Source organism: Daktulosphaira vitifoliae, unplaced genomic scaffold, assembly GCF_025091365.1.
Source record: "Daktulosphaira vitifoliae isolate Bord-2020 unplaced genomic scaffold, ASM2509136v1 Scaffold_8, whole genome shotgun sequence".
In the NCBI taxonomy this organism is placed as follows: domain Eukaryota; kingdom Metazoa; phylum Arthropoda; class Insecta; order Hemiptera; family Phylloxeridae; genus Daktulosphaira; species Daktulosphaira vitifoliae.
The window spans coordinates 82,987-110,722 of record NW_026099579.1 but is presented as its reverse complement, the minus strand read 5'-3'; the positions used below and the strand labels follow the sequence as shown (position 1 = coordinate 110,722).

The window sequence follows — 27,736 nt, the reverse complement described above, 5'->3', positions numbered from 1 at the left end:
TTTTACAGATGAAAAAAATATCGGTTTATTTATATTTAGTGGTAATAAAATCAAATGATAGAATAAAATTAAATTTCAACGGCTTAAAGATGTTAAGTGTTGACACTCGGCGATAATTTTCGACGAGTAATTAAACTGTATTGTTACGTGGAGCAGTTGGATTTGAGTCACTTTTAATTATTATATTAGTTGTGACAGGTTGGTACAAAAAGCCGTTAAAGTACTTACAATGAATGTTTTTTTTAATTATTTTTACGGTATTTATTCAAGTTAGTAAGTATATAACTTTCTGGAATTTATTTCATTAAAAAAAATTAAAATGAAAATTTATTAATTTAAACGGTAACGATTGATTGAATTTTTCGATTAATATTAAATGTTCAATATGATAAAATTAAAATTCTTAGAAAAATAACTGTTTTTGAAACGTCCGTTCATTCTATTGCTTAATTGCCTTTTTGTTCTTAAATGTTGGAAAACAATCGCAAAGTTCTGAATTGGCGGAATGGTTATTTTTTCGCAACTGTTGCGGTTACGGCCAATGTTTGTGTGTGTGCGTGTTAACGTCGACCGAGTTTCATCAGAGTTTAACTTGAAAATGACGGCCGTCACTTCCAACTGCAAATAAAATTTTTCACCTCTGAGTTAACGCAAAGTCACGGCGCAGTAGTTGAAATTGCAATTATGAGGCTAACTTGAACGCCTTTCCGCAGTACAAACCGTCATAAACTACCCCCAGCCGCCCCGTCGTCGTCCAAGTTCAAAGCCGTGCACGTGACACGTACGTGTGCAATTTATACACAACACGTACATTCGCATTAGCCGCACACTATCTCGAACTTTTTGTAGTAACAAACGAGAAAATTAATTTTTGTCCATTCCTTACGCTAGCGTAATGTGCGCCGCACACAAACTGCTCCGAGAACTGTACGCGGGCAATTTAACGTGTAACGGGTCGCCTGGTTTTTTGTCGGCCGTCGCTATGTAAATATTAATGCGAACGTATTAAAATGTGCGTCGAGAGTGCCGAAAAGCAGTAAATCATTTCGAATTTCCGACTCGTCGCATCCCAAACTCTCATAAGATTTAAAATCTCATACGTTCGACAAGGTTACGTTTGGGTGTTGTGGTCGCGGCAAAAACATCCGTTTTTATTCGATTCAAACACTCGAGTACTGTAATTAATAGATGAAAACAACAGTGACACGTCAATAAAATACTATGGAAAGTACAGTTCTGGTTGGCGATTAAATACATATAATGGGGCGAGACGTCAAACAGTCACCTCGGAGACTAAATTAAACGTATTATCCACTGGGTATACACAGCCTATTGTAATATAAATTTGCTACGAATATCAAACGAATATTTCTCCTATGGAATCGATAGTCTATTATTAAAGTAATTAATTTCCAACGAAATATTCTATGATGCGCGTTCTCATTAATTATTAACAAACGTTAGCACTGTCGACGGGATTGTTTCACAAACAAAATACATAATTTATTGGGCGCCGAAAAAAATAACTCGTCAAAAGTACACGAGGGAGTTGACAATAATGAGTTTTATTAAAAATCGACATTGCCGACAAAAGAACATATTTCCCGTACTAAACGCGAACCGTTTTAATCGAAAACGGAAGGGCGGTTTAGGCGCAGAACATAACCGTTTGTAATTGCGCATTTATCGCATTGACATTTGCACTGATAGATCGTTTAGTAGACCGTGAAAAAAAGAAACTAAAGGGCGCGGGGCTTTGGGATTGCGGGTTAAGTTTAAGCAAAGGAACACCGGCGTAGGAGGCACGTTTAATTTATGGCGACCTGTTGTCCGAGAAATGTGCGCTATTACCGTTTGCTCGGAGGCATTCCGCCGCCAAACGATTACCCGGTGCACATGCCGTGGCATTTAACACGGCCATTTAACAAGAATTAATATCCTTTTAACCCTTCGTAACCGCCAGAACACGTAATACTGCCGTCATATACCTTAAACGATAAATCGTCACCCTCCGTCCTCTCACATCAGCAAAAAACAATCAAGTGAGCTCAATTCAAAAGCCGCGCGCGACGACTCCGATAAACCGACCAAGGTCCAGTTTCGTTCACTTTTTAGAAATTTTCATTCTAAAAAAAGATATTATGAAAACGGCGTAAATTCAATTTGATTTGTATAAATAATGATTAATTTGTTGCCGTTTTATTGTTTCCACTTTCTTTTAAAACCAACACTTGTTTATGAATGTCTTTTGAAATGAAAATAAACATCAAGTGGCTTGCCATAAAAACAATATTGATGTACTCTCCAGAAAGTATTGTCATGAAAAGGGTCTTTACGTTTCTTTAGGTGGTAGTTCTCAATGGTTTTAAACTTGTGTTTTTTTATTTAATACAACAAAATATAATATCAACGGAGATTTTGTAAATGTCCCGTGCCATCGTTTACAATTGAACCACTAAAATTACTTAAATTTAACTATTATTAGTATTTCATAATGTATATTTAAGTATTTTCACGCCTTCAGTTAGCTAATTATAATACCAAGTTAAGATTAAAAAAAGGTTATTTCGATAACAATTAATTCATGTCGAAAAAAACTACGTTTTTGATTTTTCACCAAAAGTGAGTACTTCACGTTATAAAATAATTGAATCCATTTTTAAATTTGTAATGAAACGTTCATTGTGTTTGGCGGGTTTTTGATTGTAAAAAGGAAATAAGATAAATCGTTAAAGTATTTGTTAGAACGTGACGATCTAAAAGCGAAAAAATAGTATTTTTAAAATTTAATTTGTATCACGAAATTCCGTTTAGATTACCTTGGGAACCGACTAGTTTTTTTTTAATTAAAATAAATCTAACTTGGACGGTTCTTAAAAAATAAGTTGAAGTTATTAGAAATTTATATTGTTTCTTAAATGTAGTTCAATTAAGCATTCAATCGTTTCTATTATTATGATCATTGAATTTAGTTTTTAATTACTTAAAAATTGATCGGAAGTAATTATTTTGTACTCTAAGCACATGATTTTTCTTCATTGTATAGAACAGAAAAACGTATTAATAATGTCTTTAATTTTTTCATTTGCGATGACGTTCATACAATGACATTAATATTCCATTGTTGGATACATTTCACTGAAAAAAAACGTCGATTCAATGTGGCTTTTTAAACAAAATTAAATATCCAAGTGGGTTCGATGTTAAAAAAAGTTACTTTCGGTAAGATTATTAAAAATATCACCGTCAGCATTGTATAAGAACAGAAACGAAAGGAAGTGGACGTAATGAAGATAGAAGAGTTTGTTAAATTGTGAATATTTCATTTGACAAGTCTAATTCGTAAGGGCACACGAATTTATGAGAATTAATCGATTTACTAGTTCAGACTAAACATTTTAATAGAAATGATCTTTTCGGCGAAGTAATTATAAATTTATGTTTCTTTCAAAAGTTTTTTCCGTAGCTCGAGCTAATTATTTTGTTTTTATTTGTTCATAGCTACGGATAGGAACTCAATTATTTATCTATTGTTATTCGTACAATATTACTTAACCAACTAATTCCATAAAAAGTCTATAATAAAAAAAGCTATTCGATATGACAGTAAATAGAGACTACATAATTAAGCGACTACGAATTGGGGAACTGATGAAACGCCTTGAATTCAGTACAAAGGTCGCATGTTATTAAATATGAATGTGAAAATCAAACGATTCGATTCAATTCGTAAATATTTCAACTGTATTAAAATAAAACACTTTATTGACTCGTACTCGGATACGTTTGACGATTTAGACGCTTTATTAAATGTTAATGGTATCTGGTGAAATGTTAATTTGAATGCGCCGACGGAATCTTTGAAATAAACTCAATAGGCCAAAGTTCGTCATTGTTGGTGCGTAATGGCGTCGGAATAAAGTCGGGCAATAAAAAAACGCTTTATCAGTCCGTGAACGTGGAATGTGTGCGACACACCACAAGCTCTACACACCACCGCACGCACCAGTTGCTTCAGCTTATACAACGTGAGAAAATCGGCATATGGTCCACCCGGTTCATTAATCTTTCGTTTTATCCCATCTCGTGTTTACACTCTCATCCGGCGCCCTTTGTGCTCCTTTCCTCGGCGCGCCTTTCACCGAAACNTACTCCTTTGCTCGGCGCGCCTTTCACCGAAACCCAACCCGCGACGAGACCCGCTTTTTTATTACCATTTTTTAAACCCGTCGTCGTCCGCGTCACGTCTTCTGCACACCGCCAGCGAAACGTGTACTCCGAACTCGAAAATGATGTGTCGTTTGTGACAATTCGAAAATCAACAGAGCCGTCGGGAGGTGGTCGCGAATTTTCAGTTGGTGCGACGCTTTTGTCAGGTCACGGACTCCGTTTTCCGACAATACATTTGACATTACGAACGCTTTTCACGAAATTGAAATAGAACGGAAAAATAACTTTTTATTGTTATTTGTTCGGTGGGCGAATTCAGCGCGCAAACTACGACCTTTCATAAATTAATTAATCATCCCGAGCTTTTCATCAACTCGGTATTGTCATTTGGCCTCTGGTTTTTTCGCAGACATTATTGGACGCCATTAAATCATCAGCGTCTACAGCGAACCGATTTTGTTTTCGAAGTAAAAGGGCTCGCACATTAACAACATTAAGAACGTTGTTCTAATAATATATTCGCCGTTTTTTTACTACCCTAAAACATGCATTTCGGTTACGGCGGTTCCCGTGGAATTATCTACAGTTTATCGGACACGATTTTATGCGAACAAAGAATTAACTTAAACGGCCGGTTAACATAGGAAATCGTTTAACGATGATTAAAAACAAAGTGTTGGCAAATACCGTGCAACGCGATAGAGCTGAAATTTATTACTCGTATCGTGTGTAGCACACGCTTAATGTGCTTTTATTTATACAAAACTAATTCATTAGCTCTTGTTGAAATAGACGAACACCGCGAGTTCTTTTTGAAACGAATGACCCGCTTTTGTTTCATAACGTCGTATCAATTATTAAGAGCGATTTTAGCGAAAGCCATCGGTCGGTGTTCTTAGAGCTCATTAAAATTATATTGGATACAAAAATCCACGAGTTTCGAACACAAAGACCATTAATTAATGAGCGTTTTCAGTTATTATTCTCAACTATCGAAAGTTTTCCCTTGTTTTCCCAATGTTTAATTTATTACAAAAAAAAAAACTTTTTCCGCTCGTTTTATGAAAACGAGGTTTTGTTATTTTTATTATATCTCTCCGATAAATGGCCGAAAAAACATTTGAAAACGTACAATTTACAATTTATAGTAATTCCAATGGTTTTCAATACCGATAAATTTTTGGAAATTTTACTAGAACCATACGAGTCGGCAAAGTTTTTCTATATTTCAGAGTTAAACTATTAGAATTTTTTAATTAAAAGTTTTACAAAAGTTTTTTCGACGGACATGAAACTGAAAGTCGTGTGCGTATGTATTACGTGCGTTGGATTCGATCGCCAATTCGGCTGGGGCGATATTCGATCCTAATTTTATGTGCTTCTTTTTTATGTCCGTCGTGTCCCTAGGTTATTGCTTGGTGACATCTGGATAGCTCTGAACTGTCGACTATAAACGATTCCCTTTTTCACATATTGCTTTCTCAATCACAACTAAACGGTGCGGCGGTAGACTAATACACGAACAGCGGCATTTGTTCCGAATCGGTGAACTTATCTGCGGTTACGGACGTGTGGCATCCGACACTGTTGCAATGATCGGCCAATATAGAAGAATAAAAGAAATCCATCCGACATTTGTTGGTTATTAGGAAGCAACGTCCTGATCAATAACTGCACGGCCGTTTTTAGAAAGCGGTTGTCGCAATATATTCCGAAACGGGTGGCGAGTCGAGTTTTCTAAAAAATAAGTCACTCCGGTCCACAGCGAATTAAAAATGTCCCGCCGATATACCGTAATCCCGTTGGAAGTGTTCTAGAAAAATTTCACATAAGAACCTAGACGAGTTTAAAACAATAGTTAAATAGCGAATAAAACAATAGGTGTTGGGTAAATACATTTGGATTGTTTATCATATTGAACGTATTGAAAAACGGCGATGCTTTATTGTATTTTGAACGTGGACTCGAATTGATTCACATTATACTGGCTGGGTTTGTCTGGATAAAAAACGAGTATAAATAAAACCGTAATACCTAAACTTCTGATGTCTGTATATATGACACACCGCTGGTGCGCGTTCGGGCCGGGTACGGGTGAGAAACCCATCAAGTTTTGGACAGCGTAAGCTCCTTGGGCGTGTTGTTAAATTGTATTTTCTACGGTATATCAATTTATTGTTGCGTTTCGTTGACAAAAAATAACACCGAGATATGTGTTTTTTTACAGAACCCCAATAAAGACAGAAAGTAACGTATGGACGCGAAACTCGGCTCTCTCGAAAGTACATTACGGCGAAATACTTTACGGGAGAAATAAATTAAGAATAACAAACACGGGCATCGGATATAATAAAAAGAAAACATTGGCTTCGAACTGTGTTTACCGTATTTATCATTTATTTATCTAGCGGTTTGAAAACATATCGGAAATAATTGATGTTTGTTGAAATCGGCAGAACCGATCGAGTTTCCCCAGAAATGACGTACAAAAACAATCCGACGGATTACAATAGAATTACACATTTTGTATACTCACAAATTATAATGGACGTCTGCCATGTTCGGACGGTGTTTGAGTGCTGATCGATATGCGATTTCTGCCTCGTTCGTTCTGCCCTGGGAGCTGAGTATTGAACCGAGATTGCCGTAAGCTGAAATCCAATCAATGGTTAGGCCGAGCAAAGAAAAACAAAAGCAACGACCACATCTATCCAGTTTGATTAAATTAAAACTGACGAACGATACTGTGCCGGCGGCTGATTGACGGCACAACGGAACGCGAAATTAAAAACGCCGTGCAGCTTGCAAAATTAATGCACCGCCAACGTCCTGACATATTCAAAGTATTAAAAAAAAGTCTTCTCGCTAATACGACCTGTCCGTCAAGAAACGCATTACTTTTGTTATTCGCCAAAACAACCGAAAGCGTATGAAATATGCATTACAGTGTTTTTAATAATTTTCCATAAAACGCCGCGGCGTTTTCAAGGATTTACATTAATTTGCGTAATCACTAAAAATAGAATCCCGTAACTGGTTAATACCACATTGGAAATTTATTAAAATGCCGTACCAGGAACTCATGAGGCAACATCGTTAATATTTCACGCTGATTTCGTAACAAACATGAAAATCTACCACCAGGAATCTATGAGGTTTAATGTTTTCGGAGTAGCAAAAAGGTGTTGGGCGGCTAGTTGCTGTCGTTTTATTATAAAGCTGTGTAGTTGAGTGTCCTCTGTGCGTCTACGGCTAAATGACTTTACAAGTGTCGTTGGGACGCGCGACTGCACCGCAACGATGGGTCGTTTGTAAAATAAAACGTACACCATTGTACGGGACGAGTCGCACCGATTAATTGCCGGCACGGCATACGTCGATTAGTCGCTGCACCGAACCGCGGTACGGATAACGCACTTTTACATAAATTTCGCGACGAGGTCACAATATATCAATAGCAGCGCACCACGACAGCAACGACTGACATACCGATGATGTTTGTCATATAAAATTGCGAGTATTTATTTACAATGAAATTTCGTACCAGGAATTTATGTGGTATCGCGTGACGAGTTCAGATGTCCACCGTCTCGCTAACAATTTCGAGTGGCCACCAACATTATTCTATATGGCCGTCTGAATAATGATATGTTACATGTTAATGATTCTCATGAGTTCCTGATACTAAAATTTTTTGTTTTATCTTAAAATCCGCGTCGTTAAGAAGTCTTATGGCGATTTTACATAACGCAATAAATGCTATTTTCATAAAATTATCGTGTTGTTTAACTGAATTAAAGCAAACTACAGTAATGAAACATCGTACGAAAATGAAATTTATGTGAAACGGGTATTTTTTTTCATGGGATTTTTTCACCCTTGCCCAGTAGTAAACTATTTATAAAGTACTGAATTCTGTTCTGCCAAATAGTAATATTTGTCATGTAAAATTTGTATTTGTACTCGGTAAAAATATTAAAATTGACTTCATAATGGGGGAATTCATTTGAAATAAATAACTTTTCACTAAAAATGATAGTGTCTACTTAAATATCGAGTGGTAAAAGTATATGAATAAAAATGGCTAGATTTTTTAGTACGAACTTTTTCATTCAAATAAACATTTAATAATCTTTTGTCAAAGACTATGTTTTCGATGAAGTAATTATATTAAATTTAGCAAATTAAACGCATTGAAGCGATAACATTTGTTTTGCGTGTATATAATGTAAACGATGAATTTCATTTAACAATTTGTAGGAAGCTCACAAATTTATAGAAATACGTATGAACATGGCGTGGAATGTAATTTAAATACATTAGTTTTCTTTAAGGGTTGTATCAATAAACAAGTATAAGTTAACAAGCGTATAAGAAAACAAATAGCGTTAACTTGAATTTACATTCTTATGGAACTTTTACAAAGGGATCGTTGAAGTAAAATCGAAAATTACAGTTTTTTCGTTAATTATAAACGTAAGTAGAATCTCTAATGAAGGAAAAGTATAAACTAATAACTTCAACACATATAATGATGTTTTTTTTTTTTAAATTATACATTTGAGGTTTTTATTTAATTTGAGAATCCAAACAATTTTTTATAATTACGCGCTATTGCGATCTATTGCTAAAGTTAGTTAACTTCAACAAAAGAATATTAAACATAATGACTCATTTTGAAACAAGTATACATTTTAGTAAAAGAGGATGTTGCTTTGATATAAATTTAATTGAATAAATTAATGATTAAAACAGAATTGTATTTATGATAATTTATTCTCGAATCAATGCATTTTTAAACGCCTAAATACTATCAAAGTTTTCAACAAAAACATAATTATGTTGATGAAATATTCACGAGATCAAAGTGAAAAAGTTTTACGAAATAATGTAATGTTTTTTGATTGGATTAATTTTTTTCTCGTGAAAACTGTCAGTATATAACATCACTGCATTTTCCGGCAATTATGATCAATGCATTTTTACAAAGATAAATAACCAATAAAATAGCGAGTGAAATTGAAATATTCGAGTTTCTAGAAACTGATGAATTGTTTCAGATTTATGAAGCAATTCCATGTATATTATTAAAAAATGGATTTTTCACTATACTGGAAGAAATTCAAGTCGTTGTTTTGCGAACAGAATACTTTTAGCATAATGTTTATACTCACATTTGGGCGGATTCACTTGAATTCCTGATCTGTATAGAGTCTCATCGCTGTGCCAAACTCGGTTCCTGAGTATTGTGCGAACACTAAACCCGAGTACCATTGAAGCATAAAGAGCGTAGACGATTGCGTTCGTCACTTTACAACCTTTGCTTCTCAGCTTGTTGGACAAAACGGTGGCCGAATAACCGACGAGTAAACAGTAACCGACACTGGGTATGTAAAGTACTCTTTCGGCCACAACAAAACCCACGTAGAAGAATAAGTTGGACGCTGGCAAATAAGAAGCGACGGCAATAGCCAAAGCCACAGCAACGGGTTTCCGTTTGAACGCCACCCATCCGATAGACACCAAAGCGACGTAGAATAGCAGTGTGGCTACGTTTCTTGGGTCCGAAAGAGTTTCGATTCGAGGAACAGCGTCCATGGACCAATCGTAACTCAGCACCCGCGGAAAGAGCAGAAGATGAGTGTTGACCAGTGGAAGGTACAGAAAAGTCAACGTGCGCGCCAAAACGTTGGGATGCTTAGCCGTTGGGTTATCGGATGTCGCAAATGTAGGCACTGTACCGGACATGATACACATTCTTCCAACGACCATCAGGGCGGTACACGTAACTAAGATTTTCAGTGTTGATTTGTCTTGTTCAATCTAAATTTAAAAAAAATAAACAATCAAAGTTAGTGAAAATTTTTCATCAAATTTAGTTATTTTTACAATTCATTGTCAATCAAGAGAAATTGCAGTTGCTTTTAATCATCCAGTCATATAATTGACCTAACTTTTATTATTTTATTTCTATGGTACCGTTTTAAAACAGCTTAGAAGATATGAGTTTCATCAATTATTTTTCCGAGCAATTTCAACGTGACTTAACCTAATTTAGCATTGTTCAGGACTAATAAGAATTTTAGTAGTATTTCAGATTAGATTTTCTCAATTAAACTCATAACTCATTCATTTGAAATTGAACAAAACGTATTATTTTCACAACTAACGGCTCAAGCGATCATTTTTGTTTCCATAAAGTTTTCAATTGAATTACCCTTCTTTCTCCAAAAGTCCAGAAATTAAATGTATTGTATGAAATATTCCAAGAAGTCGTTTTTCCTGGTTGTTTTTAAATATCTCAAAACGTAAAATAACTTGATGATGTATTCAAACTTGACAATAAAAATATGTTCGCTTCATTCTGTGATATAATTGCGTGGATTTTTTGTATAAAATATACAACGTCAATTATAATGACTGAATTTTGACAGAAAAACGTACTAAATGTTAAATTCATAATAAAGTAAAAACGTTAAATACAATCTGAAGTAATTACTAATGTTCTTTAGTTTTTTTTTTTATTGCTTTCATAATATGTTGAACTTGAGGTGGTTCGGCGTCGTTTAGCGCTTTGTTCGCATTGACAGCGACACGTGTTTAATTTCACACTCAAGTCGTATGTATTATCTAATACTGTTTTGAGTGCACTTACCGTTATTACTTCCATTACAGTCGTTTTTAATGTATATCCTTTAAAGATGACTCTAATTCATCTCGAGAAACATCATAATCTTTATGACGTATAGCCAAAGTCATTATGAAAATGTATTGTAGACGAATACATCGGTTTAATAAAGATTAACAACTTCCCAATTTTGTCAATAAAATGTAATAGAAAATATTGTTTTTTAACAATTAAAATTAATTTGCTTAAGTCATTATCATAAATAAATAAAATTTAATATTTTCTTAACGTATTAAATCATTTTAATTAAAAATAAAATTGTTTATGAGCAATCTTAAAAAATAAAAAAACCTTAATTTTAAGAATACTTCGAAAAAAATATAAAAATTATTAGTTTGTTAAATCATGAATCAAAATTGTACGACTAAGCTAAATATAAAAATGAGTTAAATTATATGCTATCGATGGTATTAAATTGATTTTTATTATGCCATTTAATTTTGATTTCAGACATTTAACAAAAAAAAGGTAGTATGCACACGAAGTGAAAATGTATTCAAGTCGCTGTGGCAAAGCTCTTTTTAGTAAAAAATATCAAGAATAATCTAGAAATTCATCCAGGACGTAGACGTATTTAATAAAATATCACGAAAAACAAAATATGCATGTATATATATATATATTCAAAGAATACGAGGGAGAATATGAAAGACTCACGGCTTTATATCCGGAATTATTAAAATGACATTCTCTTGGGAACACACAAGCAGTATGGTCAAAGACGTTTTTATAAAGCAAAGTATTTGCAATTTTATAAAGAGTGTCTCTCGAGGCTTTATTAATTGAAATAACGCTTTTGAATGTAACTTAGGATATTTTTTTTTATTAGTTTACAGAACACTACTCATTTTTATAAATACTTTATGATAACGATAGAAAAATGTTTCCAGGTATTAAGAAAAAATATGAAAAATAAACTATTAAAATCGATAAATTTTTTGTAATAAGAAATTATAATTCGCTGACAACTAAGTAACTATGGAAAAAATTGTGTTTATATTTTAATTAATGAAATGGATTAAATAAATTTAATACAAAATATCAAGGCCAACATAAAAGGTGTGTGAAGTGTTTACAAAAGAAATAATTTACTAGAATAAAAATATTATTATTTTAATAAAAAAATGTTATAAATATCGCAAAATTATTTTGCACGAGGACACTCGATTTCTAGTGTTGGAATTTACCTTGCATTTATTAATTAAATTATGAAATATTTGTTAAATATCTTGTACAAGTGTATTATATGTTTCAATATATTTTTCTATGTATTTTTCATATTGCTTACCTAGTTTTAAGTAATCAGCTTGTACTACAGGGACAAATGTAATAAAATCTAGTTTTAGTTCACAAAAAATCAACGAAAAGTCTCTAGAAATTCTCAAATATTTCATATTGATTGTTCTGTTATACATTTACAATATTTATTTTTACTAAAGAAATGAAACTATTTACGGCTTACATTATAAAATTCTTTTTCAGCGTTCACTTTAGAAACTATGAATTTCATCGCTTTAGAATAAATCAGTACTAACAATTTTTTTTATTATTTCAAGAGAAAACTTTTAAGTAAAAAAATATTTTCTTGTTATAATTTTTTTAAACATTTCATTATTTAAACTGAAAAAAAAATGTAAAATGTTGCGAATTCGCAAAAATAAATATGTTGAAAAGCCATACAAATATAGATATTATGAAGCCATAGGAATACAAAATCATGAAGAAGCCATATAAATATAAAAATATTATGAAGCCATAGAAATACAAAAACGTGAAGAAGCCATATAAATATAAAAATATTATGAAGCCATAGAAATACAAAAACATGAAGAAGCCATATAAATATAAAAATATTATGAAGCCATAGAAATACAAAAACGTGGAGAAGCCATATAAATATAAAAATATTATGAAACCACAGGAATACAAAATCATCAAAAAGCCATAAGAATGCCATAAAGCCAATAATAGAAACAATAACAGTAGTGTCCAATGTTTGTAGAAGTGATTTCTTGTATTATTTAATGTAATCATACAATAATAATAATGTAGGTTAAAAACATCTTGATAAATAAAGAAGTTTACTCTAATTTTTTTCAGTAACTAGTATGTTATTACCAACAATTTTCTAATTGGTAGAATAGTGTGGCGCAATACAAAATGAAAAATTTTTCTCCTATCAGTGATATTTTAAACTTCTTAAGGATTTTATTTTTACTAAATCAAAATTAATTGTTCAAGGGAACAATTAAAGAAATCAAAAAAAAAAAAAAAAATATATATATAATAGTCTCTCTTGTTGGTGAGAGACAAGTGACCCGTAAACATGTAGTAGGTGTAGTGTAGTAGGTTTCTTGTTCCTTGTTATTAAACTAATTCAGATAACTACACGCATTACCGCGTTTTAATCAAATGTTATTTCGCAAAGCTGTTTATTTAGTTACGCAACGTCGCGTTAAACGCAGAAAATACATATCACGCAATTTTAGGTAACATTGTTGTGATCCATTTATAACAACTGGCCAAACAAAGTGGTATTTGAGTTAATTTAGATTATTTTTTAAGTGTTGATCATTAAAAAAATAGTATTGATCCATACATTTTTAAAAAATGTATAGCATTATAAAGTTAAAAATATAAAAAAGAATTTTTTTACAAAAATTGTATTTATTTTATTAACGATGATGTCTATTTTCACCATAAAAACTAAAAAGGGTCCGAAATTTGTTTTGTCATATTAAATTATATTACAATAGCTTTAATTTAAGATAAATATAAAAATGTCAGTATTTTCGAAACATTTTCAAAAATAAAGTCGAAAAAGTTCTCTTTTCTATATGCATTTTTAAGTTTTGAACACTCCTGTATAAAGGGAAATGGTCCGATTTAGACAAATATATATGTCGAATGAAAGAGGTATATAAATAGTATTTCTCATAAAAAAATTGTATTGATCCATACATTTTTCAAAAAAGTTATAGAAATATTAAATTAAAAATATGAAATATGAAATCGAGAATTTTATCTCAAAAATAGCATACGGTATTCATTTTTACCGTAAAGACAAAATAAAGTCAGTAATTTTTTTTTTTATAATAAAGTATATTACATTAAATTTAATTTAAGTTGTATATAAAAGTATCAGTATTTCCAGTAGTTGTCATTTTGAATCTTTCCCTGTGGGCAGGTTATGGGTCAAAGTTATAAAAAAAATATACAGAATGTTAGGTAAATACCTCATGTATTTATAAAAAAAAATGATATTTTATTTGGTCATTTTTAAAAACGTTATGGCAATTTTAAGTAAAAAAATTGAAACAATGTCGAAAATTAGTGATTTTTAAACTTGTAATAGTTTTGAAGATTTCCCCCATTTATGGGGAAAGAGGGGCATTTTTTCAATTATTGAGGGTAATGTCTTCGACTAGATACGATTTGTGATCTTTTGACGTATCGTTGAAAAAATGGTAACAGACGTAAAAAAAATAAAAAATACACATCATAGTAAAATGAATACCTTTTCAGCTTTGTATCAAATCTAATATATTATAAACCTAATTTATAGTATATCTGATTAAAAATAAAATAATTTTTGCTTTAAGCCACTAGTATTCTATACAAAATATTATAAAAAATAAAAAAAGTATATTTTTAAAAATTATAATTACCAATACAACAAATGGAGAAATAATATTGCGGTGCCGTTATTATGATATTTTATATATATAAAGGAGACATATAAGAGTGTGGAAATTATAGAGGTACAAAGTTTATTATGAGTCATAGTATGAAGATTTGGGAAAAGGTAATAGACAAAAAAATAAGAGGAGAAACATCAGTACAAGAGAGGTACCGCAATGCATGTTGTTCACTAAAGATATAGTGTTAATAGTAGAAATTAAGGAAAAAATTAATCAACGGGCTAAAGGTATTGAAGAGCTCTTAAAGGAGAGGGATTAAGAATAAGGAGTAAGTGAGAGTATATAGAGTACGAGTTTAACAAAAGAGAACTCGATGTGGATGAAATGAGGAAATCAGTAACAATAAGACAATACGTGATAAGAGAGATAGAAAGTATTAAGTATTTAGGATCCGCTGTGAAAAAATATCATGGCATTGACGAGGATATAAGTTACAGGATTAAGTGCGAGTGGGTGAAGTGGAGAAAAGCTTCTGGTGTGTTATGAGTAAGAGAATTTCAACGAGGATGAAAGGTAAGTTCTATAAGAGAAAATGAGACCAGCTATGATGTATGATTCAGTGTGTAGGCGGTTGATAAGAGACTAGAGCAGAGAATGAGTGTAGTACAGATGATGATGCTTAGAATGATGAGTTGAGTAACAAACATATAAGAGGGAATATAGGCGTTGAATTGTTTCAAAAATCGTTGAAATTATTATATTGATATAGTTTTTTCAAAAAATGACCATTCCTAGGTACATTTCTTAGTAAAATCAATGAGGATNCATTCCTAGGTACATTTCTTAGTAAAATCAATGAGGATTTATTAGATCTTATTTGTTTATACGTGAATAATGAAATTATTAAACGTAAAGCTATTTTATTCATGACAAATATTCTATGTTTACAGCTTTAATTCTTTATATGTTTAAATTAAAAAAATTGAATTGGCTCGGGTATATTATGTGAAAAATACATTGCTATTTTAATCATCATTTGAAATTCATAGTATTTAACATTAATTTTTTTTGTCACATACAACATTTGAAGTTTTTACTGTTCCAGTAGTATTGTTAACTGGATTTGTAGAGTTCAATGAATTTAAAACCTCCTAAATTTGAATAAAATAAATGAAAGAAGAAAAAATAAAAAATTAATCATTGTATTCACATTTCGAAATTCTTTAAAATAAAAATTCAATACAAACACCATATACTAATTTTAAAAGATTGAAAAAAACATAATTAATAATAATTATTGAGTTAATATAAAAAATATTTGTCAATTTTATATTTTACAGTTAGGTCTGTTTATTAGTAATGTAATTTACAAAATTAAACGACTAATTTATTATTAATTAATCAAGCAAGGAAATATGCAAAATACTAAATTCAATTTAACATTTTAAACGCAATATTTATGCTTCAATAAGCATAAAAGTTTAATACTAAAACAGGCCAGTTTCTTGAATGGAAATTTAATAAACCACATTTTCAGTCTTAAACCTTTTGAAAGAAGAGTATTTAGTTTATTTAAGGGATTTTAATAGAGCTTTGAATAAATAAAGTCATTTTATAATAAAAGTTCTTTTATAAATTGTAAATTGAATGAGAGAAGTTTATAAATTTCAAACAATTATGCTGTTTTCGTCTGTGATGTTAATTAACATATTTAAAATCTGCACAACTAAAAACAGCTAAATATATGTAATTTCCAAGCATTTAGCGTTTTGAAAATGACATTTGTAAATACGTATGCATATCGATAAAAAAGAAAAGGTCGCGTATGACCGTTAAGTGCATTGTAGCGAAAAAACGAATGGGATTCTTTCCTGTACACGATACAATTTATAAATCCCTATGAAGCATTTTCTAAGAGCAGCCACAAAGCTTTCCGAAAAAAAAGATTTGGCCTGGCATGTAAAAAGAATTGCATTATGTCTGACTACAAAATAGTAACTACAGATTGCAGAAAATAGGTATTTCTATATAAAATGTTCATTCCTACATAATTCTACGTCTCAGCTCAACGTCCTCTCCCAAGTCCAAACTCCACATTCTCTCGCTATATATATATATATATATATATTAATAAATAGGGAGAGAGTGTGGAGTTTGGAATCAGAAGAGAGGCCAATGATGTTCAGCTGGGACGTGGAATTATGTAGGAACGGACATTTTATATATATATACGAATTCGTATTATGATGTAAGCTCTTTAAGCCTATTCCCTTTACATTACTATTTATGTAAAAAATAAGTGCTGTTTGTAATGTCGAATGTACTATATTATTTCGTTGTATGTATTATATATTTCATTGAAATATTATGTCTCTGGACTTACAACGTAAATTTTCCCTTACATTATGATCACAACAGAAACGCAAGTAAATGTACACACTTCAATCGGCTTATATTTCCATCGGATACTTATACCCTTCGAGTTATTTCGTTCAGCTGAGTACGGATGATATCCTTGTGTTACTTTGAATTTCTACAGTTAAGATCACTTTTTATTTATATTCAGTTCAGCGGACTTGCTCAAAAAAAAAAAAAAAATCTTCATAATACCCTTATTGTTGGGTCAAGTGTTCAATTCTCCTGTGTCCGTATTGTTAAAGGATAACGATGTAGTATAACGCTCACCATATCTTTAACATGTGTTGTTTTCCAATATTGTACAAAACGTTAATATGCACGCAAATAAAAAATTCTTTTTTCGATTTAAAAATTCGAAATGCAAAAAAAGTCTGTTGTTGATAATTGAATTTTCATAAAATCATAGAGTGATTTATCATGTTCAGTGGAAATTCAACTCTATAACGACTATCAAAGAAGCCAAGTAAAGAAATCTTATTCTGAAATGTAAAATAAATATGGTTCATACATTATTTCATGCAGACATATGTCCTACATAAACGTAAATCAAGTGAAGTCGTAAAAACTGTGGTTAAATAGGTAGTTTACTTTGAAAATTCCATCAGTACAATAATATCCCGTTAGTTATTTACATAGAATATCCATACATATCGAATAAACTTTTGTTGACGATTTATTTACATAATGTATTTTATAACATTTATGTTATTTTGTAATTTATTGTTACGCACGATTTAATTTACAGAATAGACGTCAAGTCGTTGGAAAAATACCGTAAGATTTCAGAATTACACACATTTACATTAAGAACAATTATTAAGTTTTTATGACATAGTAATCGAGTTATCGACATATTAATAAAAAATATTAATCAAGTCCTATGATATCGATTTCACCATTCATTAAACACGTTTAAATGATAAATTAATTATTATAGACATTAAAAATTCGAGCTTTTATTATTTTAGCTATTATTTCTACCGCCTACCACCAAAAAATTACATTGAAATTGAGTATAGAAAAACAATTACGGGATATTAAGGGGCACAATTTTCGTTTCGAATTGTTTGAAGATTATTTTGATAGCGATTAGTTTGAAAAAAGTCAAATACGAAATAACGTTAGATCAATGTCGGGTGGGAGCGGATGCTGTGGAAACGGGCAGAGTTGTCAGTGGAATTATTTTCATCTAAGCAAACTTAGGGAGGAGAAACATGCGTCCGGATGACACGTGTATAGGGAAACAAAAACGAACGTCCGGGACACTCAACTTTCAATCGAGAAAGTTATCTGTCAATAACAGACTCCATTACGAAACACGCCCCTCCTGCCCTTCCAGAAGGCCGTTCGTCGGCCAAATCCGGTAAAACAAACAGCAGATGGAACGAGACAAATAGAAAAAGGAAGCAAAAAATAAACAATTTTCACGTCTGACCAATTTCAGAACAACACGTGCGGTGAATTCTTATTTTACAATGGCAATTCATACGACTTTTCGCGTACACACACGATATTATACACATTTGTTTTGCACTGAATCGCAAAACTAATAAAACATGTACACCAATATGAATTATTCATTAAATCGTAATCACGTCCTAATGTGTACTACCGATAACAATAATCGTTATTGTAAAAGAGTCCGACCTTTGAGTTTAAAATGCTCAGTATCGACAGTAACGATTTGCACGACCGTCCGCGGCTGGAGAGCGCCTTTGTTAGCATAACGGTAATAATGATTATATTATTCGGGTTTTGCCATGCAATTGGCATTGTGTAATAAGTATAATAGTATTATTATTCATGTAAGCCGAGACATGATTTCAGCTGATGTAATCCGAGTAAAATTCAAGACGAGATACATTTCAGCGGAGTCCGACTGAAGAACGTAATTAAAATTTCCAATAGCTGATGCAATCGCTTTACAGAAAACATTGCGATGAAAACGAATCGAGACTCGNGGAAACATTGCGATGAAAATGAATCGAGACTCAGTTTGATTGCATCTGATCGTCTACAGTAAGGAAACACAGACATTTATTACTATTCAACTAAACTTTTACGGTTCAGATGAAAACTAATTTTTATCGTTAAATGATGAAAAAAGCCAAAAGCATTTTGAAAACGTTTCGCATTGAAAAACACAAGAATGTGTATGCATGCCGAAGGGGACGGATTGCGACTATTGTTATTTTATTTTCGTCCTCAATGACAGTGTTTTTATGGAGAAAAAGATTCGTTTAGTGCGCGTTGGCAAAGTTCCTAATCGAATATACGCGCGCGCCATACAATCGTTTGACAGAATAGGTAAATTGCTATGGCGAATCGCAATGTATATGCTCTTATTTCTTCTGCCAGACGACGCGCTGTGCCCTTAAGTTTTAATCTGTGATAAACTAGATAACTTCTATTGGACAAAAGAAAAAATAAATCTCTAGGGACGTTTCGTTGAAGACGTACGATTTTGATTATTAAAATATCCATTAAAATATTTCCTTCGAGTAGAAATAATTTGTCACATATTTTATCTGTGCGTTTCAACGGCATTGCGAAAATCCAAGAACTGTTCGTTAAAAAATGCGAGTAATGCGAATTAATTTCATATCGAATTGATATTCACCGATGGTCATATTTCTACGGTTTGGTATAAATCCACGAGTTTTGACGGTACTAGTTTATTATTAATTTATGCAATCTGCATGTTTGATATCTATATCCGGAGTTCAATTATACTGTGACGCGGGTAGTCAATTTTTCTTTATTCATTTATAATATCAGACCGCCCATTTTATGTTATTTCGCCATGGGTAATTATTTTTGCACGTTATTCGATGATCCTGATATAGTATGCATGCAAACGTCAGACTGACAGTCAGTACAGCTTTATGCACGCGTTTAGTAATTTCATTTCGTTTAGAGTTCAATTTCAAACCATTGTGTGTTTTGTATATATACACAACGGATTTTGGCATCTATGTCCGTTCGGTATAAGCTTTGAATTATTTAGTCGGCATATAGAATAATACGAATGTTTGAGTTCTAGAATTTTGATCAATACAAACCTTAGAACAATTACAGCATCCGGCAGCTAAGTACAATTATGCGTTTAAATATAANCAGCAGTTAAGTACAATTATGCGTTTAAATATAATATCCATGTGAAAATAACATTCAGATGACAAACAAGTAAACACGGTTTATAATATACTAGCCCTAAGACCTAACAATGTCATTATATCAACGATAAATTCGTTTAATACCTATGTATTGAGTCTTTTCAATCAATTGACTATGCGCATAAATTTCCTTTTGATTTTTTCAAAAGCTTACTTTGACAAGTTTTAGTAATAATAAAAACGTTGTGCTTGTATAGATTTTTAGTATATTTACGTTGTTTGTAATGCTTACCTTTTGCTTTTNTGATTTTATAGTTGTTTGTAATGCTTACCTTTTGCTTTTTAATGGATCTTAGTCTTAACATTAGTTCATAACCAATGCACACAGCCATCACTGAGATACCGTTTTCTTTAGCTAACATTGACAGCAATGCAAACACTACCGTTAATGTTAAGTATCTTCTATCTGGCGGCCATCTAATTTTCGTTTTCTGAGCACACGTATTACTTCGATTATTTTTTCGAGATTGTACAAACTCTTTGTAACACAAAAATGACATCAAGAAGAACACACATGATAATATGTCTGCTCGACCGACTACTGAGGCTACCGCATCAGAGTGGATAGGATGCACTGCGAAAAGTAATGTCGATAGCAAGGCAGACCTTTTAGACATCATCAGTCGAGCTGTTACCAATAATAAACCCGTTGCAAAGCTATGTAGGGCCACGTTAGTCGTATGATATGACATTGGTCTCAAACCCGAGAACCTAAAATTATATTAAAGAAATACATTTTATTGGCTTTAATAACTTTTACTATAGTAAATTTCATATACCTATTAGAAATTAAACTAAGATCTATTCAAAATTAAACCATTAGATAAAAGTTAAATAATTAATCAATGTAAATTTTACCTATAGTTGAACCTGTACGTTAAAACTGTAATTGGTCTGTAAGACCCGTGTGAATTTTTCGTGCCCATCGGTGTACCCCAAAAATCATTATACCACAAGTTAAACCCTGATGTCGATGCTCGTATATCATCATTAGCAATGATTGCTTGACTGAAATAAAAAACACAACATATGACTATCCATTATGATTATTGAACATAATTTAGAAACGGCCAAAGGTAGTGTAAAATCTTGATAATCGTATCAAAAATCATGTTGATTTTTCACTTTTAAGGTATTTTGTAATCACTTGTTAATTAAGAGTCAAATGTAATTTTTTATTGTGAATAGTTTATTTTGAAAATTAACGATGGTTTGTATAATTTTTAACCAATAGCAAAAATATAAAAGTAATTGATGCAATATAATTTAAAATAAAAACATAGACACTGATAACCAGAGGTCGTAAGTTCATGCCTTTGCATGTCGATTTTACTTAACCCTATTTAATGCTAAGTGATATAGAAATTTGTTTCGAGACTTGGGGAATCAGTAAAATGAATTAAAAAATAGTTACCAATGATAACTATTTCAAACGATCATCATATATATTGTTGTGTATAACCCTTTTGATTACTCGACGTAGCTATTTACTACCAATGTAACTAAATTAAAATATTTTTATTGAAAAATAAAGTTATAATTATAGAAGTAGTTTTGTACGAATTTTCGGGTAGGTATGACTTTGTAAATAATAAATAATAAACATTTTTAGAAGAGCTTTAGCAAGAGAGCAGCCTTAGAATTTCTTGATATTTTGAGTGACGTTTTTAAAACACCAACGTAAATTCTTGGGAATTATGGAGGTATCTGTATAGGTACACTGTATATATGTGACTATTAAATACATTTTTATTTTTACATCAAAGACCGAATAAAGTTTCAAAGAGAAATGACTGCTAGCAGGGGGCTGTAAAATAATCCCTTCGTTAACGATCCTTTTTTTTCATGCTTTTGCCCTCCACGAACAAATCTTATAATAATAACGCGGTTCGGAAACCGCTGGTCTTGAATAACAAACAGGAATACTATTACCATAAAGAAATGATGGTATTCATAACGAGATAGGATGCGATTTACTTTGTATTCCTCTAGTCTCCTTACCAAGAAGATTCTGTCATTAGTATAACGTTATTTTCCCTTGAGGTCATTATTATTTTCAATAATCATATTTTACCAAATGAGTTTAAGTAGTTACGTGACAACACTATTATGATTGAGTTTAAAGTATAATTCCGAGTAAATTTATTATGGTAGTTAAAGGACTGAGTACAAGTGTGCGCATATAGTTAAATAACATAAATATCGTTTTCCGCGTACGTTAGTTTAAAGTACAGTAAACAAAGTTTTAAACTATTCGCTATTTCGAGATAAACAAAATACATTTTTGTATTAATTTTTTACTTAAATAATTCACAAGATTTTATTTTCAAAAAAAAAATACAAGTTATTTTTTTATACGCGATAGTAATTTTAATATGGACTTTTAAGGATATGCCAATCATACAGTGTGATACGTTTCTCCTTTTAAAATATCAATAAAAATCAACACCTAATCATTGGTTATACCTATTTTTATTAAACATTTTGTGAAAATTATACATAATTTTTATTTTATTTGTTTTTTAAGTTTATCTCATATGCTTCTGATTCATTTTTATGTACCATAGTGGGTTAATTGTATTAAATTTGACTCAATAGCTCAAACTTTAGTGATTAAAAACAAAACTTTGGAAAAACTTGGAGGAAACAGTATCTTTTCATACTATTTGACAATTAACCTCGACATCTCTGCCAAGATTCTCAAACAATACACGTCTAAAAACTTCTCGAGGACTCATTAAATATGTGACTCCAAAACACGAAGAAGTTACCTAGGATACATAGTTTTACAGCTATTAATAGTTATGTTGACGTTTGCAAACAACATATAAGTACACAAATGTTGATGTTAAAACATGAAAGTAATAATTACACACGTAAAATAGGGTCTTCCTAAGAAATGAAAGTTTGTAAATATAAATCTAATTTAGTAGTTTTTTCGGTATTTAATACTCTTTAGTATGCTATTTTATACTTCAGTAAAAGCTGAAGCTTAAAAAAAATAAGCATGAGTAATATGATTCTAAAAATTTACAATCACACTGTAATTAACAGTACATTTTAAACTTACATTATTAATTACTTTTACGTTAAATGGTATAGTTTTTCCTTAGTTGTCTAAAAGACTATTTACAAACATTTTATTTTAAATGGTATAATTAAGTCAAATTATAGAGTAGTTTAATGTGGCTTTTGGTTGGATAGTTTCCAAGTAAAATGTTGTACAGTTGTCACTTAACGATAAATTATTTTATTTTAAGTTTTGTTTGCAACATGTAATTTTGTCAAATACAAATACTTTTATTTTCTTTATACAGTTGTTTTATGGTACTATAATTAAAGTGCATTATGCTATTGATTATGGAGGAAGGCAAAATAGTTTTTTTTAAGTTCATTTAGAGATTCTAAGATCGCTCTTATTAATTTAGTATTCTAATGTACTTAGATATTTCATTTAATTTTCACAAAAAATATACAAAAAGAAAGCCTATTGTGTCTTTCATATTTTATTAAAATGTTATTAGTAAAGTAGGCAAGTGTAAATTTAATAAAATTAAAATCGGATTTTTTGATGTATTGAACATTAAAATTGATATAGTAAGGGCTGAGAATTTTCATAAATAAAATGCACATTATTGTAAAATCAATACCTTTTCAGGTTTGCATAGAAGTTAGAACATAAAGTACAGTAAGGATCTAGCATATGAAAGTTGAGGTATTTTTTTAATTAGAATTGATTGATATATTACATTAAAGTGAATGCCAATAAACGCTACGATGCGAGCTTGAAATTTTTTTTTTTTTAAATTGAACATAACTACAAAAAATGATTTTATATTTAAGAGATCATCAATTGCTCATAGAAAACAAATCGCTGAAATGTCTTATATTTGATAATAAGGTACATTAAATAAGCTATAATTTGATTTATATTTTAACGATGAGGATGTTTTGCATAGCATCTGTTCTAACGCATTTCACTGAAAATTGTATGTTTTTTGAGTTTAATATCTCCAATACCTTCCAAAAATCTAAATTTTAGATAGTTTTTATTTTTTCATCTTATTCTACATTGTATTAACTTAAATTTAACTTATGTTTGAAGCATATGAAGTTTTTTGGCACATTATTAGAAATTAAAAAGAAAAATATTTTGATATGATTTTAAGCCCTCCCAGTACCTTGGTTAATAATTAGTTAATATTAATTATAATGAATAATTTTCAAAATAAATGTGTAGTCGCTAAGGTAATGTCTAAAATGTTATCAGTAAAAATGTACTAATTATCAGTTCAATTTTCAAAAAGTTTTTCAATATAAAGTGAAAACTAAAAATATCGACATCAAATAAAACATTTTATTTGACTATTTTATATAATTTAAATAATTTTAAAATTAAAAAAATTGTAATCAATTTTAATAACATCACATAAACACTAAATCCAATGAATGAGATCATATTTATTCAATAGCTTTTTAATGCAACTTAATCACAACTAAAGACAAGTTATGAATATTTTAAATTATTAATTTAAAATATCAAAAAATATTTAACTAAAAAAAAAATAAATATGGTATAAAATACTTTGACAATTTCAGGTGAACATGATGCTTATATGTAAAAGGTTTGAAGAGGTTTTGGACTACAAAGTTCAAACATAAATGTTTAAAAAAAACATAATCAAAACTATACTTTTGTATGTAATTTTAAAAAGTGTAAGGGCTGCTAAACTTATTTTAATGTCATATACTTACATTTATTTTTTCACCTAATGATATTTAGTTATTTAGAGGCAACAGAAGTATACAATCAAACAATTTACTCGTTACTCTCTAGTTAGACAAATAGAATAAAATAATTGAAAAATTTAAAAAAAATTATGATTGTCAATAAATTCAAATATGCACTATCAAAATAATTATTTATTTTTCTTATTGGTACTTAATTTTTGACAGTAATACTTAGAACAGTATTATTAATTAAAACAAATTCAACTATACTGCTAAACCTTAAAAATAATATTGTAAAAGTACATGGAACATTTTATAAATTTGTGCGGGAAAATAAGAACAAAAAAACTTAATTTTAGATAATAATTAAAAGCATAACGATCCCTTAGAAATTTTCATCGGAAATTAAATTTTCTTTTTTATTCTAATATTCTGAATCTTTCTATAGTAGGTACATTATTATTTTGTTATTATCAAAACGAAAAATCTCTTGAAAAAGCGAATCCATTTCGTTGACGGATGGAAAGTTTCTTCATTGGTCTGTCCAGCTATTATAAAAATAAAATTCCGTAAAAAATACTTAAATACGTCTCAATAATCCCTTGTTTTGTTCATTAAGCTTAATACTAAATCCCCAGATCCATTAAAATTAATACCAATGGTTTTTTTAATTTTTTCTCGTCTCCCATTTTTGTTTTTTGCCAACTGTCGTCTTATTTTATTGTCCCAGCATCCGCACCATTATTTCCTAACGCCTCGTAGGGCATTAAATTAAACAAACGAGAAAAAACAATTAATTACCAGCAAATGTAAGGAACGCGCTACTGAAAGGTATAAAAAGAGGATAAATTAATTTGTCATTAAATCGCCCAGACATTTAATAACGATAGTACCAGTTGTACTATAAATAAATGTTTTTCATTGGATTAAATTATTTTTTCGCTTTATGTGAAGGCTACCTTTTTTTGATGAGTAATATAATTTTATAACTGATAACGTTAATAAAACATTATATATAGTTAAAACTAAACAATGGTCAATTTTAAAACAAATATTTTTTATCAAGTTGTTTAAATTGTTTGTTTTATTATAACTAACAAGAAATAAAAAAATAGATATATTTAAAAGGACGTTTTTCTTCCTCATAAAATAGCATAAACATTAGATAATATTTATGTTTGGTTAATCGTCAACAAGTTCTATATTTATCAAATAAATTGTTTGAATAATTAAAATGACTAAAAGGTATTTTGAGTTCAAACTCGGTACTTTGTTTGTTTTTAACTTAATTATACACAAAAGTAACTTTTAATTTTAGCATAAATTCTTTTCTGTTCTAAATTCTATTGGGAGACTTTTAGACAGTAATATTAAGTTTTTATACGTAAAAGCAAAAAAATAATCAACAAAATTTTTATATGTATATCAATACCGAAGCCAAATATTTGTATGTGTGATCGTTCAAAAAATAATTTCCTTACTTGTCGTCATATGCAAATCCAGCGCCGAGAGTATTGACATAAACAGAAAACGCTAAAAAACAACATAACAGTAAATGATAATCTATCGGAGCTTTTTGAAAAAAATTTAACTGAAAATTGATAAGCTTGATGAGGACCATTTTTCCAACACCACATATAGAAAAATTTAATTGTAGAGGAACACGTGTTGAATTTAAAAAGTGAGACATGTTATTACGTACACGATTTGGTTTTTTGACCAACACAAGAGTGTTTGAGATCATCGCGGCAACGTGACTGAACAACAACACATTTTGGTGGTCCGTCCCGAATCAGATCCACCCAGAAATTGTAAACCGCATGCGTTTAAACGCATTTTCCCGCCTTGAAATATTGACAATTCAACGATTTACCGCTGAAAAAGGTTGACTAAAAAAAATTATACATTATCCTAGTAAATAATTTTGTTTTTCACATTTTTATTTAACATTCATATAATTCAGGTATATATTTTTATAGTTAAAATAGTAAGATTTTTGTTTTTCATTGCATTTGTTTACTTGATACTTTTTAAGTATTACAAACTTTACATAAAATTGTATCGAAGATTAAATCGATTTCAAATAAAATATAATTATCTTTTTCAATAAATACATTTGTAATTTTAAAACTTTGAATTAATAAATAAAAATTTTTTAAGACAGTTCTAGGCAGAAAATTTTATTTTAGGGGGTTTGTAGCAATGCTATTAAGTAATTACTAGAAATGGAATTTTTAGTAACAGTAAATATAATTTGTTTTGTTAAAAAAATAAATTCCAAATTATAACACTGTGTTTAATAATATTATTGCTTTATTTGATTCTAAAAAAATAATTTTCTCAGATTATGAGTAAAAAAAAGCTAATTAAAGCAAAAATAATGTTATTCATATACGTATTGGATATTTTGCGGATAATTTATCATGATTATTAGTAAAATAACAATGAATAATAATTATGTAATAACAAAGTTTGGAATCTTTAATAATAATTGTATTGCTGTTTAACCACGTTGCTTTTAAAGTACAATGTTTGAAACTTTTGAAATGAATTATTTATGTTTTATAGCTGATAATACTTAATGTTTCAAAAAGTTTAATAAGTGGTTCAAAGTTTATCAAGTAGCATATTTTTAACAATTATAATTTGTACAACAATATAAAAGTTAAATTTGTAATTGAATATACGAATTAGGCTAAAAATGTTTGATAATATTTATTTTTGTCGGAAAATCATGTTTTAATATAAAATAATTTTTAAGTTCTAGTTTCATTCGTTATAATACTAACGTTTGTACTATGAAACTTTGAATCAAATATTTTAAAGATTTTATCTTGTTAACGAGTATTTTTTTTTAGTTATAAGAATAATTTATTAGTATTTTTAATAAGAAATGTTTATAAGATTAACAA

The 27,736-nt window shown here is 30.2% G+C and overlaps 1 protein-coding gene and 1 long non-coding RNA gene across 6 annotated transcripts; one reads left to right on the top strand and one right to left on the bottom strand.

Moving 5' to 3' along the window:
• Positions 1-26,620, bottom strand: LOC126908782 (protein O-mannosyl-transferase TMTC2-like). Of its 5 annotated transcripts, XM_050691073.1 has the most exons (7): positions 26,417-26,620; positions 26,306-26,357; positions 20,952-21,101; positions 20,366-20,804; positions 9,345-9,993; positions 6,707-6,821; positions 4,164-6,006 (listed from the first exon to the last, which is right to left on the bottom strand). In XM_050691073.1, the coding sequence occupies exons 3-7, from the start codon at positions 21,017-21,019 to the stop codon at positions 5,940-5,942; spliced, it is 1,338 nt and encodes a 445-aa protein (XP_050547030.1). In that variant the 5' UTR covers positions 21,020-21,101; positions 26,306-26,357; positions 26,417-26,620; the 3' UTR covers positions 4,164-5,939. The 5 variants fall into 5 exon arrangements, with proteins under 5 accessions (XP_050547029.1, XP_050547028.1, XP_050547030.1 ...); XM_050691072.1 differs by lacking the exon at positions 4,164-6,006 and adding an exon at positions 1-618 and having other exon boundaries at positions 26,306-26,618; XM_050691071.1 differs by lacking the exon at positions 4,164-6,006 and adding an exon at positions 3,096-3,138 and having other exon boundaries at positions 26,306-26,619.
• Positions 23,162-24,870, top strand: LOC126908783 (uncharacterized). Its single transcript, XR_007704837.1, has 3 exons — positions 23,162-23,690; positions 23,752-23,994; positions 24,693-24,870. It is a non-coding gene; the product is annotated as an uncharacterized LOC126908783 (long non-coding RNA).
• Positions 26,621-27,736: the final 1,116 nt, after the last annotated feature.

Excerpts from the sequence above, each read along its gene's own strand:
- LOC126908782 (XM_050691068.1), bottom strand. The coding sequence starts at position 26,568 with ATGATCTCAAACACTCTTGTGTTGGTCAAAAAACCAAATCGTGTACGT. Across the intron at positions 20,805-20,951 it reads ACGTACAGGTTCAACTATAG|GTTCTCGGGTTTGAGACCAA; the intron begins GTAAAATTTACA and ends ATATAATTTTAG. Across the intron at positions 6,007-6,706 it reads GCAGACGTCCATTATAATTT|GTTCTTATGTGAAATTTTTC; the intron begins GTGAGTATACAA and ends AAACTCGTCTAG.